This window comes from Patagioenas fasciata, chromosome 6 (genome assembly GCF_037038585.1).
Source record: "Patagioenas fasciata isolate bPatFas1 chromosome 6, bPatFas1.hap1, whole genome shotgun sequence".
Classification (NCBI taxonomy): Eukaryota; Metazoa; Chordata; class Aves; order Columbiformes; family Columbidae; genus Patagioenas; species Patagioenas fasciata.
This window is the reverse complement of record NC_092525.1, coordinates 14678566-14697024: the sequence shown is the minus strand read 5'-3', so window position 1 is coordinate 14697024 and position 18459 is coordinate 14678566. Positions and strand designations below refer to the sequence as shown.

General features: G+C 39.0%; 1 protein-coding gene across 10 annotated transcripts in view; it reads right to left on the bottom strand.

Moving 5' to 3' along the window:
* The window catches only part of CEP350 (centrosomal protein 350), a 76449-nt gene that overhangs the window by 15951 nt on the left and 42039 nt on the right, over positions 1 to 18459 (bottom strand). For 8 of the 10 annotated variants that reach the window (XM_065842817.2, XM_071809992.1, XM_065842819.2 and 5 more), the window contains 11 exons: positions 18020 to 18204; positions 17018 to 17105; positions 16511 to 16657; positions 15689 to 15846; positions 12129 to 12251; positions 8367 to 8566; positions 6603 to 6814; positions 5235 to 5379; positions 1944 to 2104; positions 1353 to 1492; positions 514 to 596 (listed from right to left, as the gene is read on the bottom strand). In XM_065842817.2, the coding sequence (XP_065698889.2) occupies positions 514 to 596; positions 1353 to 1492; positions 1944 to 2104; positions 5235 to 5379; positions 6603 to 6814; positions 8367 to 8566; positions 12129 to 12251; positions 15689 to 15846; positions 16511 to 16657; positions 17018 to 17105; positions 18020 to 18204 (1642 nt within the window). The remainder of the gene's footprint in view (positions 1 to 513; positions 597 to 1352; positions 1493 to 1943; positions 2105 to 5234; positions 5380 to 6602; positions 6815 to 8366; positions 8567 to 12128; positions 12252 to 15688; positions 15847 to 16510; positions 16658 to 17017; positions 17106 to 18019; positions 18205 to 18459) is intronic. The other 2 variants (XM_071809998.1, XM_071809999.1) reach the window with 1 other exon arrangement.

Genomic DNA, 18459 nt, shown 5'->3' with positions numbered 1-18459 from the left:
AGTTCCAGGATTCCAACACTTTATTTCCGATTCTTTTCCTTGTACCGGTATTTCATAATGCCATACATACTGAGCCCAATGTAAGGGCTCACTGCTTTTATTTGCAAGCCGCAAATAAAACCAAGATTAGGATGGCAGATAATGATTACATAATGATCAACAGCAAAACATCAAGAAGTATCTCAAAAAAATCCCCTGTTCTTAAATTCTTCGTTATTTTTGGTTTTCTTACTTTCCTCAAGTGATAAAGGAACAGAGAACAAAAGAAAGGAAAAAGGTTGTCACACAAACCTCAGCAAGAATAAAACTAAACACTGAACACATAGGAAACAGCAAAAGCAGAAGCCTATTAAATTAAAAAAAATATAGCTTGATGGTTATGGTTTTATGAAGTCTGCATGCTCTCTTAATCTTGCTCTTTCTTCTTGTATCAAGAATGAAAATATTAAAGAAGTTTAGGACAGTCAGTGTTCAAGATCTTCACGTCTACTACAGATTGTTTCAGTTACATACCTGCGTGCTCTGAAATAGATTCCAAAGATGCTCTGGATCGCTCTGACTCAGACAGTGATTTCCAGTTTTTAGCTGTCTCAGGCCTAAATTTGAAAAATCAAATTGCATGAATCATGGTTACACTTGAGTGTATTTTTTTTTCTTTTAAAACAGATAAAAATGGAAATACAAGCATCTATAATTATAATACCACACTGATGGTAACATCAACAGTTTGCTTTGTCAACATACTGTGACCTTAGAAAACAGGAATGGGGATAGAGAATTTGGTGAGGCCTGGAATATTTTTTTTTTAAGACTAATCTAACTTCAGCCTTTTTTGGAGCCAAAAAAATAAATGAAAAACTTTTTTTTTTTTCCTTGAATAGACTAAAATTGCACCATCTGCTGGAGACAATGAAAGACTTAAAAATACACTAGAAAGTGCGGAAGTTGAACTCTCTGCCTTCTAAAACCTAAGACGTAAACCAGATTTAAATTGCAGAGAGGAACAGTTTGCCTCACACATTGTGGCAGGCATGAGTGATGAAAAGGGGAAAAAATTCCTTCAGGTCTGTAATCCACACAACCATTTGCCTCAATTCTTGCACAGCTGAAAATTATTGTTCAGAAAGAATTAGGAAATAGGACCTGCATGGCTGGGCAAGACAAATGGGAGATGCATATGATTACAGGGACAGTACATCTTATCTATTTTGGGTCTGATGAGACCAGCAAATAGGTCAACAGAATATTGCCCCTGTCCAGTCCAGTGCTTTAAAGAAGAGCAGTCACCAGCTTTCCTTGCACTCTGCTAAAACAGCGGTTTCAGAATAATCTCAAAAAGAAATCCCAGTTACCTATGGAGCGGTGGTGCCTTGATCTTCAGTTTTTCAGCAGCAGCTGAGGATGGAGTTTTAATCTGAGGTTTGGCGGTTGGTGATGTCTCCAGATCTTGGCTCAGTTCTTCTTCTGTCTTCTTGATAAATTCATCATACGACTGCACGTGGGAAACAGGCTGTTAGTCTACTAAACCATGACAAAACCTATTACATGAATAAAGAATACACTTGGTTTCTCTGCAAAGCAATCTATTTAACTTCCTAAGGCTCTACAGCTGTGAATGCCAGAAATTTTAATACTTTACTTTCTAAAACAAGTGACATGAGCATCACTCTTTAATCCAAGCTAAGATACTAATGTGTATAAACATACATAAGCCCCCTGAATGCTGCTAGTAACCCATTAAAGATATAAATTTTAAAAGGCAATGGCGTTTTTGCCTCAAAGCTCTGTTCATTATTGAAAACAGTTAAATAGTCAGAGCACAGTCACACTTCTATCACAATGATGTGTCTTTCACAGCTGTTGATACAATAGTCTGCCAACAACATCCATACTATAATGATTTATCCAAGGCTAACAATATTTTACTGCACTGTGTTCCTAACCTCCAGCTGTTTGATCAAACTGGCTTCCTGGGCCTTCAGTCTCTCCTTTTGTCTCTTTTTCTGTTCTTTTTTCAGTTGGTAAACCACAGACTTCCTTTTCCGTAGTTCATCCTTCAGGGCCCTGATCCGTCCTTCAATGTCACTTTGATCAGATGTGGTTTCTGAAAAAGTTTAGTTTTAGACTCTGTAAGCTTGCGCCTCACAAAACAGTTCTATGTAAAGCACTGAACAGTCATTTAGTAAATACAAAACATGGTCCAAGCAAATATCTATTTAATCCAACCTGTTAATCTTAACATAATAAGACTCTTAAAGTGGGATTTCAGATTCATAACACTACTATATAACATATGAAAAAGTGTTGCGTCTTATTTAATTTAGAAGAGAGGCTCTGATACATAACTTGTTACCAAACTTGTTCACATCAACCACCATGTTTATGCTGCTACCTCATTAACTGCTTATCATGTCAGCTGTTGCAGAAATTAATTGGTTTTGACACGTTTAAAAATATGACAACTCAAAGATGCATACCAACAATATATCTGGAATATTTGTTTACAATCATATATATGGTTTCAAGTTACAGGGTACATTTCATTGATGAGAATTTCACTTGGATTTGGACTCCAAAAAAATGTTTAGGTTTCTGGCCCATTTAGATTTCCTGCCACCTCGAGTAAATCAATCTATGGAATGGAGAACTGACTGGTCAACGGCTGGGAGGAAAGTCACTTTGAACAACACACAGACCTTCACAGTTGTCAGGCCTCAGGATGACAATTTATTCAGGGTGAATGGGGGTACTGTTGAGCTTAGACATGTGCTGGGCTACTCCATAATAGCTTATACAAAGATACTTGGTATATCTTTGCTCCAGGTTCAATTTAACAAATCCTCCTATAATGCCATTATTGACTGTAACTGTTTTGCACCTGAACGATTTTTTTCTTAATCATTTTCCTTAGTAATTTTAATAAGATCTCCTCAATCTCTCTCTATGCATCCCCAGAACCCCCTGCAACCCAGTCTTCAGTCCTTCTGAGGATATTATACCCTCTTTTCCCTCAGAACATTGTAATAACCTCTGTGTTTCTCAGACTTCATATTGAGACTGCCTCAGTTTCTCATTACTTATTCTTTTCTGCCCGCCTGATTATGTCCACTTGTTTCTTGTTTTAAATGTATGCCAGCATAGTGCAAAACAAGATCCTTGTCCCAGACTGGTGCTACCACAATCAAGTATCAAAAACTCTTCAAAATATTTATCTGACATAGTCTTACTGGAGCTTCTCCCTGGGGCTGATGTTTCCCTTCCTCTTCTACAGCAGGAGCTGCAGCTCCTACGAGAAGGATCTTGGCCGGTTTGCTTTGCTAATGCTCAATATTCCCTATAACGCTTTCTGGACCAAAAGGCTTGGATGCTCATAAACACCAATTGCTTTACTGAACATCCTCAAGAGTAAGTCACCAGTATTATTTGGCCAGCTAGTAGGAACAGCTGCACATTTTGCTAATCAATTGCATTTCTCAAGACAACAAACCACCATTAATGAAAGATTTCATCATCAGCAACAGCCAGTAAATACAATCAAGGTACTGTATTCTTCTTCCATTAACAACTGCTGTTAACCATTTAGAGAATCAAAATTAAAAAAAAAGGACACAACGACAGCACTAAAAGAATGGAATCCCACTTGCTAATCGGTACTTTATGATGCCACTATAATTAACAACTCCTCCCAAATAGTAAGTGACCACTACATAATTATGGCTTTTCTTGATCAACTCATAAGGGAAAGATCTGCACATGCTTTCATCTTTGATGACCTTGTCTACGCATGACATAGCGATGACTTTGTTACTACTCAGCAGCTTGGAAGATCTGTCTCTTGACAATGGAATGATTTATTGTGAAACCAGCACCATCCTGACTGGCCTCCCACCTCTTATAAAGTTTATTTTCATGATCACTGTTGCCTGATCTACTTTTCATAATGGCTTTCTTATGTGGTTGCTCAGTCAGAACTTGAAAATAACTTTATCAAGTTGCTGAATGCTTCACCATGTTGCAAACTTCTCTCTAGACAGAATCCAAATACAAATTATTCAGTGCAAATATGTAGGTGTCACATATTCATTTCTCTACCCAGCTGGAGAACAGCTGCCTCAAAATTACTGTGTTTCTGTTGGACTTGCTTATTATTAAGCTCTCTGCATCAAGCACCATGAAGACTAAATATGTACATGTGCCAGTAAATTATCCATCTATCACAAACAACCGGTACATACAATAGAACCACCAAGTTGTTTTTCCAGTAAGGACTCATGGATTGTTTAGGGTATTAAGAACAAACAAAACCCACACACAAACACACACCACAAACAAGCAGGAAAATGCTAACAGATACTTTATGATGCTATATCAACGGCACTGTGGAATATGAGACATTTTAGAGACTAATAGCACAAAAAGGTTCAAAACAGACTTCATAGCTTAACGGAGCTGATGCTGGTGACCCACTGCACGGTGGCCCGGGAAGCCCTGCAATCCACATGACTAACAAACAGGCTGCAAGAGCACAGCAGGGAAAGGACCCCTCAGTACCCATTCACTTTTCATATTCTCTCATTCAGCATTTACTGGTGGCCAACTTCGACACTGGATACAACATTATAAAAAGTCCATATAGTACATCTTGTGTTTTATCGCTCAAAATGCAATCTTAGGCCCTATTTTACTGCACACAGTTCCAACCCTCCTCCAAGAATAAGAACTTATGTCCTGAATCATTTGTTTATTCTGCACATGCCAGCGCAGGTCCAACGGGCTCGCTCGTCCTGCCCTGATACCAGAGCTGTCCTGCTCCCAGAGCCAGGATGTGTTCAGAAGGATGATCATGTTTGTGTGCTGCTGAACCATGTTCTGTTTTCTTACAACAGGAGGGGTAGGTGGAGCAGCGCCACCTCTTAAAAGCACAATTAACCTGAGTATTTCTAAATGCTAGGACCACCGTAATTATTGGCTCTTATCTTTTGCATTCCTGTTTGCAGGAAGCTGTGTTTCTTTCTAAAAGAAGAGATAATACAGAGAATACACAGACCTTCTTACATTGAACACTTTAGCTTAAGAAAGTCTGAAACTACATCATGGGGAAAATACTCCCACAAAACCCTTGGCAATTTCCAGGAATTTCTGTCTGCCTCCTCACATCTATGTCTGCATTTTGAATTGTTAAAACCAAAAGCTTTGAAAAAAGCAATTTAAAGCCAAGCAGATATTACACTTACCTGACTGTGTCACAGATAAAGATTCATCGGACCAGTTGTAAGATATCTGATGAGACTTCACAGGTGAACGAGGCTGTCCTCCAGTTCGGTGGCTGCCTTTGCTGAAATCTTGCTTTGATACAGATATGCTGCTTTTGGGAGGAGACTTTAGGAGAAGAAAAGGTCAAATAAGTAATTCCTTGTAAAGCTCAGTTTGAAAGTAGGAGATCATTGTCATCAGGAACTGGTTACATGGAAAGAAGAGCACAACTAGAGAATTCCTCATAAGCAGTGGTCCCTATCCAGCTATCTTAAGAAGAATTTCATCTTAGTCTGCCAGATGGTAAAAGAAAAATACCAAGAGCAGTAATAACTGACTGTTTACTTCGAGTTTCGATTTCGGCAAACCCGCTTAGACTACACTATGTAACCAAGAGCAATCACCTAAGTGAACTGACATGGTTCTGACTCATAGGTGTTCAATACAGTTTATGTAATCTTATTTGGTAACAAACACAGCCATACCAACACATACTAAATATATCTGGGACACCAAAACAAGCATTTCATGTCAGGGGTGCAAGGTGCAATTCTAAACCAGTAAAACAACAGAGCACTATTTCTCTGTAGCCAGGCAAAAGATTTTTAAAAGCAAATATTCTTCCAAAATGCTCTTACTGCTGCAACATTTCATAGACCATGAACATAACCCCTAGCATGTATTAGACATTTTACCTCACTACCTTCTCAGCAAACTTTCCAATAAAGTATTTGTAACAAGTCTAGATGAGCAGCTCTTTTACCACACAGCCACTGTGCTTTCTGTCTCACTGAGCACAGGGCAAAGTTATCGGGATGAAACTTGTAAAAATTATCAACCAAGTAGAAATAAGAGTTGGAACAGAACAATAAGCAGAATCTGAAACCAAAAGGATTGCGCATGACATTACAGCTCTGCTTCTTCATCCTACAGCTATATTTTGGGATACATTACTTGCAAGTAAAGCAATGCGGAAAAACAGAGCATAGTTTCCATGGCCTCAAAGAATTTATACAATGGTAACGAGCCAGCCTACAGCTAATTCACACTGGTAAACTGGGTCAGTGTTCCACCACTTCATAGTGCATACCTACGTGAATACGCAAAACATTTTGCAAGATTACCCACAAGTTTAAAAATTCCTAAACTCTGTGCTGAAGGAATATTTCCTCAAGACTTCAATGAACATATCTGATTGCAACGTTTATTCACAGTAATGTAAAATGGTGTTGCAAACACAGAGAATAGTTTATAATCTCTGTTTGGACAACTGAGATGGCTATATTTACTACTTGTCTGGTAGCCTTTCACAAACGTAAGAATATATACAGAATAAAAATCTCACTCACAAGTTTGCCAGGTGGGGTAGAGGACTTGAAGTCTTCAGAATAAACCATTTCTTCATTAATTGTACTCTGATCTGGGCTTTCTGGCCGTTCATGGCCCATAGCCTCTGGCGGTACCGACTCAGCAGGTAGACTGCCAAGATCTTCTTGGATAGAGCTTTCACTGTTCAGGTGAGAGCAAGAAGGTACTGGAGACTCTCCTTCACTAGCTGTTTCTGAGATCGAATAACGACAGAAAAAAAAAGTGCATATGAACTTGCACTGACTTCTGTGCCTTCAGAAATACCGCTTCCTGCACATAAAGTAGCAACTGCTACCAATACATGTCAAATTGGTAAGTGCTGTTGCACTCACCTAGTATATTTACCAGAGAATTGTGATTTAATACCATCAAACGTTCTTAGTGATTGTTGAATGTCTAAAATAAAGAGGTTTTCAGTATATTCTAACATTTTCCAGACAACACGCTCCAGAAAGACTATTAGGGAAACCTGTCCTTCCAGTTGACCATACCCCAGCAAGAGTCACCATTAGTCTGAAGAAGTCATGGAGGAGCATATAATCTGCAAGCCCAATCTTAAATTTAGAATTGATTGCTTCCTTTACAGTAGCTGCAGAAAACATTTTAATGTTATGATTTCATCATGAGTCTCTCCACTGCAACAAGTAAAATAATAAGTTGGCTTTTGAGTATTCCTGTTTACTGAATTCCGCAGGAGTCACAGCATTACTGAAGCAGCCATGGAGAACTATTCAACATTTGAGCAAAGGCTGGGGAGAGGCACTCCTGAAGCAAAGCCACACTCCAATGCTACTGGTGGATACAATCTATAGAAAGCAAGTATATTTTCTCATCTGTAGATGAGAGTTCGGCATTCATGCTGAATTTTGTTCATTAGAACTTACTGACTCATACACATATCATCTTTAGAATGTCCTACAATGCGTAAAGTCCACATGACTGTTTTCAGTAACAAGTGTAATAGTGCATAATTCTGAATTCCCTTTGCACATTCAAAGGACATTCTTGCCTGCTTACAGCTAAGTGGGGAAAAAAAGGAAAACTGATTTTTTCTAGAACAATCCCTGAAGTTTCATTATTTTCTCCTGCTGCAATCCAGTTCTCTGTGCTTCACGCTCAAAGTATGGTCGACCTGAGACAGAACAGCAAAGCTGTCGCTCCCAAAATCTGTTAACTTATTTTTCTTCCCAATAGCATCTCTTATACTAATTACATCCTGGCTCACGAGCACGGTTGTAGGTTTCAAACAATTATACTGCATTAAGAACAGAGGGAAGAAAAAAATGCTTTCAATTTTTTGAAAACACAGTCAAGGGGAAAACGGTCCCTTAACAAACAGTGGTAAGGCCAACAGCATAGACACTCAGACAGCACTACAGTGGGTTTAACAGACTAAATGGTTTTAATGGAGTAAGTCTGGAGGACGATCAGCAAAGATCATGCCATATTTCTGTTTTGAAAGACAGAAACATGGTTTAAATTGTATGTAAAAACATCTGATGGGCCTATGCTGCGCAGTTCACTAGAGAAGATACACAACAAAGGAGGAATGCACATTTAACTAAGGTGAAAAACAGAGCTAAAAGAAAGGTAAAAAAAGGCAGTAAAGAGTGCAGAAATCAAGATTCTGAGAGTGCCCAGAGAAGAACAACCACCACCAAAACTTCAAAAGAGAAAGTGCAAACCTAAGCCGTTGTTGTGTCAAATTATACTTTACTCTTGCTATTTGCATCCCTTCCTATTACCTTTGGGCTCTGTTCTCTGATCCCCCATGTCCTTCTTGGCTATTTTGGTTTTGAGCAGCTCTTTGTCCCAGGCAGCCAGAGCCTGCTTTTCTATCCGCCGCACTTCTGCTTCCTCTGCATCCAGGCGGCGCTTCCACTCCAGCAACTCTTCAGCATGTTGTCGACGCTGCATCAGCTTCTGCTCTCGCTTAGTTAGGAACCTGACGGACAGAGCAGAAGACAATGGGAAAACAGCCAACCACACCAAAAGGTCCCGATACCCAGGTGTTCTATTGCCACAATTCCCAGGATTTCAGATGTTCACATTGTTTTCTGGGATAATATCCACACTAAGTACTATCTCCTAGACTATTTTGATGTGCTGCTGAAAAAAAAAATTGCAAGTAGACAAGAGTTTTTTTCTTTGCAGTGAGTAAAGTCTATAACATACTGTAAAAACCCTGCTTACATGTTAAAGATCTTCAAAATCATTCAAGTGCTACTAACTATTCACTAAAACAAACACGATAAGTTCCCAATTTCAGGACATGAAAAGTACCTGTGGTATTAAACTGGAACCCTCAAGAAAGCAGTGACTGTTTGAAAAATGAACGTTTCTTTTTGCTAATCCAAATGACAGAAAAAATGTAGCTCCAGTTGCTCCACAGTTCCTTCCTAATACATAATTATAAGAGAAGGTGATTCTTTATTGATAACTCTCCCGAATTACCGGAGCTTTTATCCTTCTTCCTTTAAGTATCATCTCTATGGATCGGCACACTTGGACTGTTAATTGTGAGCTGACAGCATCAAGAGAATAAAGATGCAGGACTATTTTCTCCCAGATACTAACACATCTGGTTGCTGCTTAAGAAAGTATAAAAGTAAAGCTCATGCTAAACCTTAGCAGATATTTTCTTTCTGACAAAGATTTCTTAGGTGATCCACAAAACCTCAGAAATGGGGAAATTCTTACAGAACTTCATAGGTATGAATAGATCTGTCTGCATATACTAAGTTCTCTTTGCCAGCTCTTGAACACAGTATCTCTGGTCTTATTTCTAAATATTGAAGTAACTAAGACCCGAGCATTTAACCCTTACTACAGTAAATGGAAGCAAGTTCAGCATCAGTTGCACACACTTCCTCTGACATGCCAAGTCTAGAGAGGAGTGAACATCAATCCATTCAGAAGGTGCGGTGCCTCGAAAGGCACTCTTCAAAGACTTGTGATATTTTGCTTTGCAAATGCCTTTGTAATCTGTAATTTTCAAGCCATTCCGAACACTTAACATCCATTTTTTTTAAGCTGCAAAGCAGATAATGATTTCATTTGTGCTTTTTAATCTCTCGGGTTTCAAAAACTTATTTACAGAGACTGGAATGACCAGGTGGCTAATCTGCAGGTCTCGCCTGCTGAGGCGCATTACTTGTTTGCTCACTTAGTGTTCATTCTGTTCCCTGGAAAAGTGAGCTGGCAGTTGATCAGAAAGGTTAAGATTCAGATAAGTCCTTCTCTAAGACAGATTCAGATAAGGTGGACAAGTTATGGTGTGAAGATAAAAGTTTCAGAAGCCTGTAAGACGTGCCCACGATCTTCTTCCCTATGGTAAAAACAAAAGCAGGTGAAAAACAGAAGGACCTCAGAGTCTCTGGAACATCTGCTACCTTCAAGCTGACATATTCCGTGATTTTGTGTATTACTTTATCACTTCCTATAGACAAACATCAAATATCATCTACTCTTGGGCAAAAGTGACAGATGAATGCCATTAGGAAACTGGACTATCAACAGTAATTGCATTACAAACAAGACATGGACAGTCACACTTATGTTGTGTCTTTTGCCAGCACTATCAGATTTATCAACTCTTACGTTCAGATATGCATCAGTTCCCATTAGTCTGGCAGATCATGTATTTGGAACTTGTTATGGAGGTCATTATTACAATGATCTCAATGCAAAAGGTGACTTTTTCTACTTCCTTCACCTGCTGTTCGATTTCATCAGAATGTCTGGATCTTCACAGTTTACTGGATCTTGAGGGAGGCAAAATGCAGGAGAAAGACTGAACTAAATAATTCAAAAAAACAGGACTCCTTGAAAGCAGACGTCAAATGAATTAACTCAGAAGACCACAAACAGGAGGAGAATTAAGTGACCATGAAACACCGTAACAAGACTACTTAATAAGAAAGATAACTCAAAAGAAGTGATGAAAGAGGAAGAGGGTTCCAACATTCTGCCTCTAGGGAGAGGAGGATTAAAGCAGCATGGCTAAAGATGCAGACCCTTTTATAACCCTGGGGTTTAAAATGTCAGAGCCACAAGGTAGCACACACGCTGCCTTCATTTATACTACAGTCTAAAGGGTTCCAGTTGCAACACCAAGGGTACAGTTATCCTCAAAAGCAGGGGCAACTTCACAGAAAAAAAAAATGCAAAACCACATCTGGCACCTATGAAGCTGGAAATATGGCAAAGGAAAGAGGAAACAGCAGCACTCAGATTCCACTAGAGTGATTTCATATTTTAGCTATTTCTCTGGTGCACTTTATCCATCCATTCCAAATACTAACCCGGGAGTGTTAACCTGGTGCTCTAACCTGTGCTTGTACACCAAGGTATACTGATTTTAAGCCCAAAATAGACAGTTTCAGCAGCTATTCTGAAGTAGTGACCAGACAGCGGGAACAAAGTGAACCGGCTGTCTGCCACTTAGCACACAGTGGGAATAAGAGATTAGAATCACAGAATGGTTCGGGTTGGAAGGGACCTTAAAGATCATCTTGTCCAACCCCCCTGCCATAGGCAGGGACACCTTCCACTAGACCAGGTTGCTCAAAACCCCATCCAGCCTGGCCTCAAATGCTTCCAGGGATGGGGCATCTGCAGCTTCTCTGGGCAGCCTGTTCTAGTGCCTCACCACCCCCATTGTAAACAATTTTGTCCTTATATTTAATCTAGATCTATCCTCTCTTAGTCTAAACCTGTTACCCCTTACCCAATTAGTAGAGGCCCTGGTAAAAAGTCTCTCTCCATTTTTCTTATGAGCCCACTTTATATATTGAAAAGCTGCTATGAGGCCTCTCTGTTATCTTTTCTTCTCCAAGCAGAACAGCCTCACTCTCTCAGCCTTCCTTCACAGCAGAGCTGTTCCAGCCCTCTGATAATGTTTGTGGTTCCCCTCTGGACCCACTCCAACAGGTCCATGTCCTTCTCGTAACGGGGAACCCAGAGCTGAACGCAGCACTGCAGGTGGGGTCTCACCAGAGCAGAGGGGCAGAATCACCTCCCTCAGTCTGCTGGCCACGTTTCTTTTGATGCAGCCCAGGGTACAGTTGGCTTCCCACGCTGCGACACTGTCAGCTCATATACGATTTTTTGTCCACTGGCATCATGAAGTCCTTCTCTGCAGGGCTGCTCTCAATCCATTAATCTCTCAGTCTATATGGATACCTGGGGTTGCCCTGACCCAGGTGGAGGACCTTGCACTTGGCCTTGTTGACCTTAAAGAGGTTCACACTGGCCCAACTCCTCTAGTCTGTCCATGTCCCTCTGGATGGCCTCCCTTCCCTCTAGCAAATCAACTGCACCTCTCAGCTTGGTGTCATCCGCAAGCTTGCTGAGGGTGCACCCCATCCCACTATGTCATTAACAAAGATCTGGAAATGGTGAGGAAACTGTCAAAAAAGTTCACTGATGAAGAACCTCTTGACTTTCTAGGACTGAACAGAGCATGCTCTATCAAAGAGTCCATCACTTGAGAAAGATACAGTTACCTGACCAATTGGTTGTAGATATACAGCTGGAATTTGGGGTGGAGGTTGGGAAAACAGACACTGAGAGAAGCCCAGTGGTGAGACGTAAAGACAGAGAAGAAGTAGTGAACAGGAGAGCAGTGTCTACAAAATAAGGAGGAAGAGTTTAAAACTAAGAGAGCAAAAAAGGCAGAAAGAACGAGAAAAGGATAGCATCTAGCAAAGAACTTTAAAATTATTTGCCTTTAACATTGTATAGTTATTACCCAACATATGAAGTAGAAAAACTATACACTGTTATGCAGAAGAATTATGCATTAGAATTATAACATTCCACTTTCTGTTAATTAAAGGCAAGTTGCTTTCACACTGCTATATTTTTCTTTAAATTTTGAAAGGCATTTTACTACTTTGATGCAGACTTCCACATGCACCAGTTAACAATTCTCAACCCGATCTCTTTGCAACTCCTGTTATTCTAACCATCAATACACTATATTATTAGCATTACATAGCATGCTGGGTTTGCAATATGTACAACTCCCTCAGTCTGAAACTTTGAACACATTTTCATTCACCTGGAGAACCCTCGGTAAAAGTACTTCTCCAAAGGTAAGCACCAGCGAAAGGGCAAAAAAAATGAGACTGAATAATGTATTTTTAAAACATGAGCAATTCCAGGAGAAGTCTGAGATATACCTGTAATTCAGGTTCTAGCTGCTACTTTGGTTTGGGTTTTTATTTTTGCAATAAAGTGCAGACTTGGTCTCAGAATACTCACATATTGTCTCTTTCATTTGAAGTATTAACTGCAGAAAGATAATGCCTATTCTTAAAAAAAATCTAGATAAACTTACAGCTGTGTGCTTAAAATGGTATTTCCTAATGAATTACCATTTTAAGCTAATTCCTAAGGAATTATCATATTTATAGAAAAATACCATGCTCCCTATAGCTCTATCAACTACAATGCAAGCTAAGAAGTACACTAAAGAAAAGCAAAACAAAAAGAGCATTTAATCAGTTTTTCTATTGCACAGATTATCATTAAAGCTGCATATGCAAGGAAAGCAAGGGGAAAGTGGTTAATTCTCTTTGACAGAGCATGCTCCTGTTCACATGCAACCTACACAGACTCATCAATTAAAAATAAAACAGAAGTACTCTTTCATTCTTCTTTTAGCAGAAGAGAAATATTAAAGCTGCCTCGTAAGTCAGGAAGCCAAAGGATTTCCACCTTGCTCTGGAGTACAGCAAATCCAGCACAGCTTTCCCAGCTCCTTCCTCTCGTTCCTTTTGTACTTATCATTCAGCTTCTTTCCTTTTGTCATTTCACAACCTGATCGATTCCCTTCTGACAACAGCTTCCTATCATTTCACTCCTAACCAAACATCTTACTCTATTATGTTAATAATATTCTTATGCTTTTTACAGATAAGGACATTAAAAAAAAAAAGACACCAAGTCAGCACTGTTTTTCAATCATTAAGCAATGCTACCACTATCAAAATGTCTGCAAAAGGTGTGTAAAAGTTGTACAGCTAGGGAGGTTGAGTTCTAGAGAATAATTTCTGTTTACACAAAATCCTCCTTCCTTTGGACATACAAACCATAAAAACAAAAATACACAGCCACATGCATTATTTTGCACAATTTCCACTCGTTTCTCCTAAAAGCAATTGTTTCAGCTCAAATCCTGCTCTCCATCTTTTGAAAAGTATTCTCCAGTTGAGCCATTTTTTGGACTGACAATTAATATATCTTTAAGCATAGAACATACTATCACTACTATCCCTTGTAATACCAAGAACAATTAATTATTAAGGTGTAATTCTTTCTGCAATCGTAAGTGTTGCTTAAAAATGAAGGCATTTTGAAAAAAATAGGATTTCAAAACCAAAAACATTACTTGGTAAAAAAGCATAGGAAGTCTTTAATATAAAAGTGTACTTATCATGTCTTTTAGTATTATTAAAAAATCTCAAAATTCGTAAGCTTTAACTTCCAACCTCAAAACATGCTTCGAGACAGAGTTTGCTGTTTATAATGATCGGGTGGTTTTCACATGACTTGGAATGCCAAGAATGTAGTTTTGGTAATATGACACTTCAGAAACCTGAAACGATCTGTGATTTTGGCTTTTCAGTTTACCGGATCCTACCAGAAGAGTCTGAATAAAATAGCAATCAATTCGGGCTAGAACATGAAGACCACATAACTAGAACATGGTTTTGGTTTTTTCTTACTTACACCAAATCCTCACTTACTCCTGCCCTCTTTTAGCTTCATCACATACAAATACATGCGAGTGTGGGAAATGCGCTTCCCAGATGATTGCAAACAAACTGGGTGCTAAGGAGTCCCGGCCAGCTTGCCTTTACAAACGGCAGTGCTTGATTTTTGATGTTTTATCCAGCTGTGTTAGGACTCTCAAGAGAAAAAACATTACCAAGATCACCCATATAGACTAAACTATAGCGACCTACTTTGGTTTTAATTTAAAAAAAATTGTTTAAGCAAAGACTACTCCTTGCAATGACTGGCAGAGGCCAGGTTTGTAATGGATCAGTCTCAAATAAGAATTTAAGGCTTCAAACTAACAAGCACATGCTTGTAAAGCACTTGGGATATTTAGTACAGACAAAGTAATTCCTATACTGAAAAGATACAGAAACGATTTTTGATTCAAAAGAATTTAACAGGGGAAATCAACAGATTCAGGCTCAGTTTTCAGAGCCAGGAACTGCATGTATACTTCAGTTCCTCTGAAGACTAACAATGGCTTTCCACATTTTTCCAACCTGTGGACCACACAGGAGAAAAAGAAAGGTCTTCTTATAATAACTACCTGTCTGCTCAGTCACACATACACCACCTCCATTAATTAAGAATATACTTCAGAATTCATCATAGCTGATTTTAATGCAATTAGAATTGAAATTCAGCAGCTGGATAACAAGGTAGAAATTACATGCCCAAAAAGCTCAATGACTATATGTGAGCCAGAACTCAAACCAAACTACCAGGTTTTGCCTAGACTATTGTAATTTATAACTTCTGCTTCAATGTAAGAGGAAAAATTGGTACTGTAATCACAGAGTCTCACTCCCTGTATTTTTTCCGTACAAAATACAGGCACCACTTGGACCATTTGCCTTCAGGTCTCTCATTACAAGAGGAGCTCTGACAAGATGTACTGTCAAGCTGCAGCCCATTCACGTTCCTTGTATGTACAAACATCAACATATCTTAAATTGATGTGCCTTTACTGACTCTATCAAGTACAAGAAACATAAAAAACAATCTACAATAAAACCTTGGCTGCACCATCTGGCAGCTAACACTGTTTGAATCTCAGTATTCATGCAAGAACTGTAGCCTTTAAAATACTATATCTGAAGATTAATATAGTTCCACTAATGCTTCTACTCAGCTACTTTTCAGGCAACTCAGATCTAAGTGCATGTGATATCAGGACCTCTGATTTTTCTGACAACCACTGTTAGTGCAGATACTGGCCAAACCCTTTTGTTACACAAAAATTTACTATTTTAGTAGAATGAAAAAGAAAATTAGTTACTTTTCATCCATTCTGCTGCGCATTTTTTTAAGTTTCTGCATAATGCTACTAGTCTCGCTGCTGGAGATTGAGATTGGGGAAGGGCTGCGTGTTTCTGCATCAGTTGGAAGTGGGCTAGAGCCATTGCTCTGCTTGATGTCATCTTCACTGTGAAGTTCCTGCAATTAAGTGTTTAAAAAAAAAAATCAACATTGAAAGTACAAAAAGTTACTCTATCATGTTTTAAAAAATTGTGTTAATTTAGCTTACTCCTCCCCAGAATAAAACAAATACTACTACGGATAAGTCTGTCTACCTGCAGATTTAATTTCATTTTCAACACAAAGTTTTTTTAGTACACCTTTTTTCTCCATAATTTAAGTTCTCCCCTAACTGTACCTAGAACAAAAAAACACATTAGAATTCAGTTACCCAAACACAAATCCAATCCTTTCTACACTATTATTAAACTTGTGTCTCCTCAGAATTTTGTAAGGAGGCAGACAATTATCAAAACTCCATCTTGCTATCCTGTAAAGCAGATGCAAGAAATTTAGTGTAATGTCACTAAAACACAAGGCAGCAAGTTTGGGTTTAGTGCTTATGTTTAGTGATCTGATAAATAATCAAAGTCAGAGGCTGAGAGATCTATTTGTAACTTCTCCAAATGCATTTCCTTAAACAATGCTTTAAAGAAAGTAAACATAAAATTGCTGAGATAGAGAGGATAAGACTGAGGCAAACAAAACCTTCAAGTAATAGATCCAATCTAGTGGCTTTCCATTCCTATAAACACTGAAGTCAAACCCCAGCTGAACTCCAGCTTCTGAAATGAACACTTACCAGCTTGTTTTCTCCTGCAGACTTCAGTTTTTCTTGTAGTTTCATTGTAGTCTGACGGATTCGCTCGATTTCCACCTGCTGTTTAAGGATCAGCTGTCTCTCCTTCCGAGCAGCCTTGTTAGCCTCTTGAAGACGTTTAATTTCTGCCTTTTGGGTATAAAAGATGAGACATAAGAACTGTGACAGACAGCTCTCAAGAACACACTTTAAAGCTGCCACATTGTCCATAGTACGGGTTTAAAATGATCTAAATTGCATGATGAAGTCACTAGCCTGGACTTCAGCAGCAAAGAACAGACGATCAATTAATGCATCTAAATGTCAACCAGTGAGATCACTGATACAGAAGGACTCTCTTAAACAACCTGTTAAATACTACTGAAATGCAAATAAAACTTCTTGGTAAGAAATACTGCTAGCTTCCTATCCAAAAGTCTAGTAGGGGGATTTTTACAGTGTCTGAAACACTTAGTTTTCAACAGAATTTTCCTGAAGGGCACCAGTTACCTTTTCCTGCTGTAATCTCAGCAGCAGACCACGCTGCCTCTTTCGAATAGGAGGCATCTTATCATCCTCTCCCTTGTCTCGCAAGTGCCTGCAAATAGAGTGGAAGAAAGGATTAAATAAGAAAGAACTGCAAAACAAGAAGCCTCTCTACAATTTAAAAAAACATTTTTTAAAAGTTTGTTTTTCCTAACCTGCAGAAGAATATATGCCTGTACTTAATCACTGGCATGCTCTATAGCGGAATATTCTGCAGTGTTTATGCAAAGACACGCACAGTTAAAAGGCCAGTGCAGTAATACAAGATCTCACATGAATGAGCAGAAGTTCTGCAGGGGTCGCGTGCTCACCATTTGAGAAACACCAAATACAAGACACTTGGGTCATTACCTCACAGTCCCTTGTCAAACACAAAATGAAAAGCAGCTGGGAAAAAATGCCTGGTGAACAGCGGTACTCTCACACAGAGAATGACCATGGACGAGTATTATTTGTTATATCTGGCCACCTCTGTTCAGTAGTGTCACTAAATACTTCAAATGGCATTCCAGGAGAAAGTATATGTTATGTTAGAAACAAACCATTAAGGACAACATGTATCCAGACTCACAAAATTTGGCTTGAGTCAACTAAAATGACCTTACATAGATGTGAAGCAAATAAAGTTTTCACTGTTTGACAGTTTTACACATTCTGGAATTAAGAGTAAGGGTCGGGAACTACCTCCTCTGACTGACAAATATTTGATGCTCTACTGTTTCAATGAAATTCTCTTCTATCAAACTGCATTCAATGCAAACATCAAAGCACACCTACAAACAGGGTTCTGTTCTTTCCAAGTGACAATAACATTTGTATGGATTACTGATATCAGAAGATGAGTTCAACCACTGATAATAAGGGAAGGGTGGGATGGAAGCAAAATCTTCCAAAAAAATTTCAAGTAGAAATACAAGAAAATGGTCACTCAGCAACAGTATATATTCAGAGTTTTTTAGAACTTACTTTTTCTGGTGTTCCAGCCACGCTAATTCAGCCTTGGTTTTCTCTTTCAGAGCCTTCTCCCGGAGCCGAAGCAGTGAGGACTGATGAGCTGCTCGCATTTCCTCCTCTTTCATATACTGTCTTACCATCTCCATGGTAAATTTAGAGAAACTATCTTGCCCCCCTGAGAATGGCATGCTTAGCTCCTGGAAGGCAAGACAAATTGGGCATGATTTGATAATACAGAAATCCCAAGGCTTTTTTCAATTATGAAGTGTCTCTGTGTACACGCTGATACACATAAAAACAGATTTAAGAAGGGAAGCTGTTTTTTCTCTGAGCTTTGTGCAGCTTTTTCTGCCCTAGGCTGTGTGACAGTTTTGGGACGCCCCCTCTAGGACCAGATAGATGAAGCATCCTCTTGTATTTCCTAGCTCTGTGTAGGCATAGTAGGAAGACTT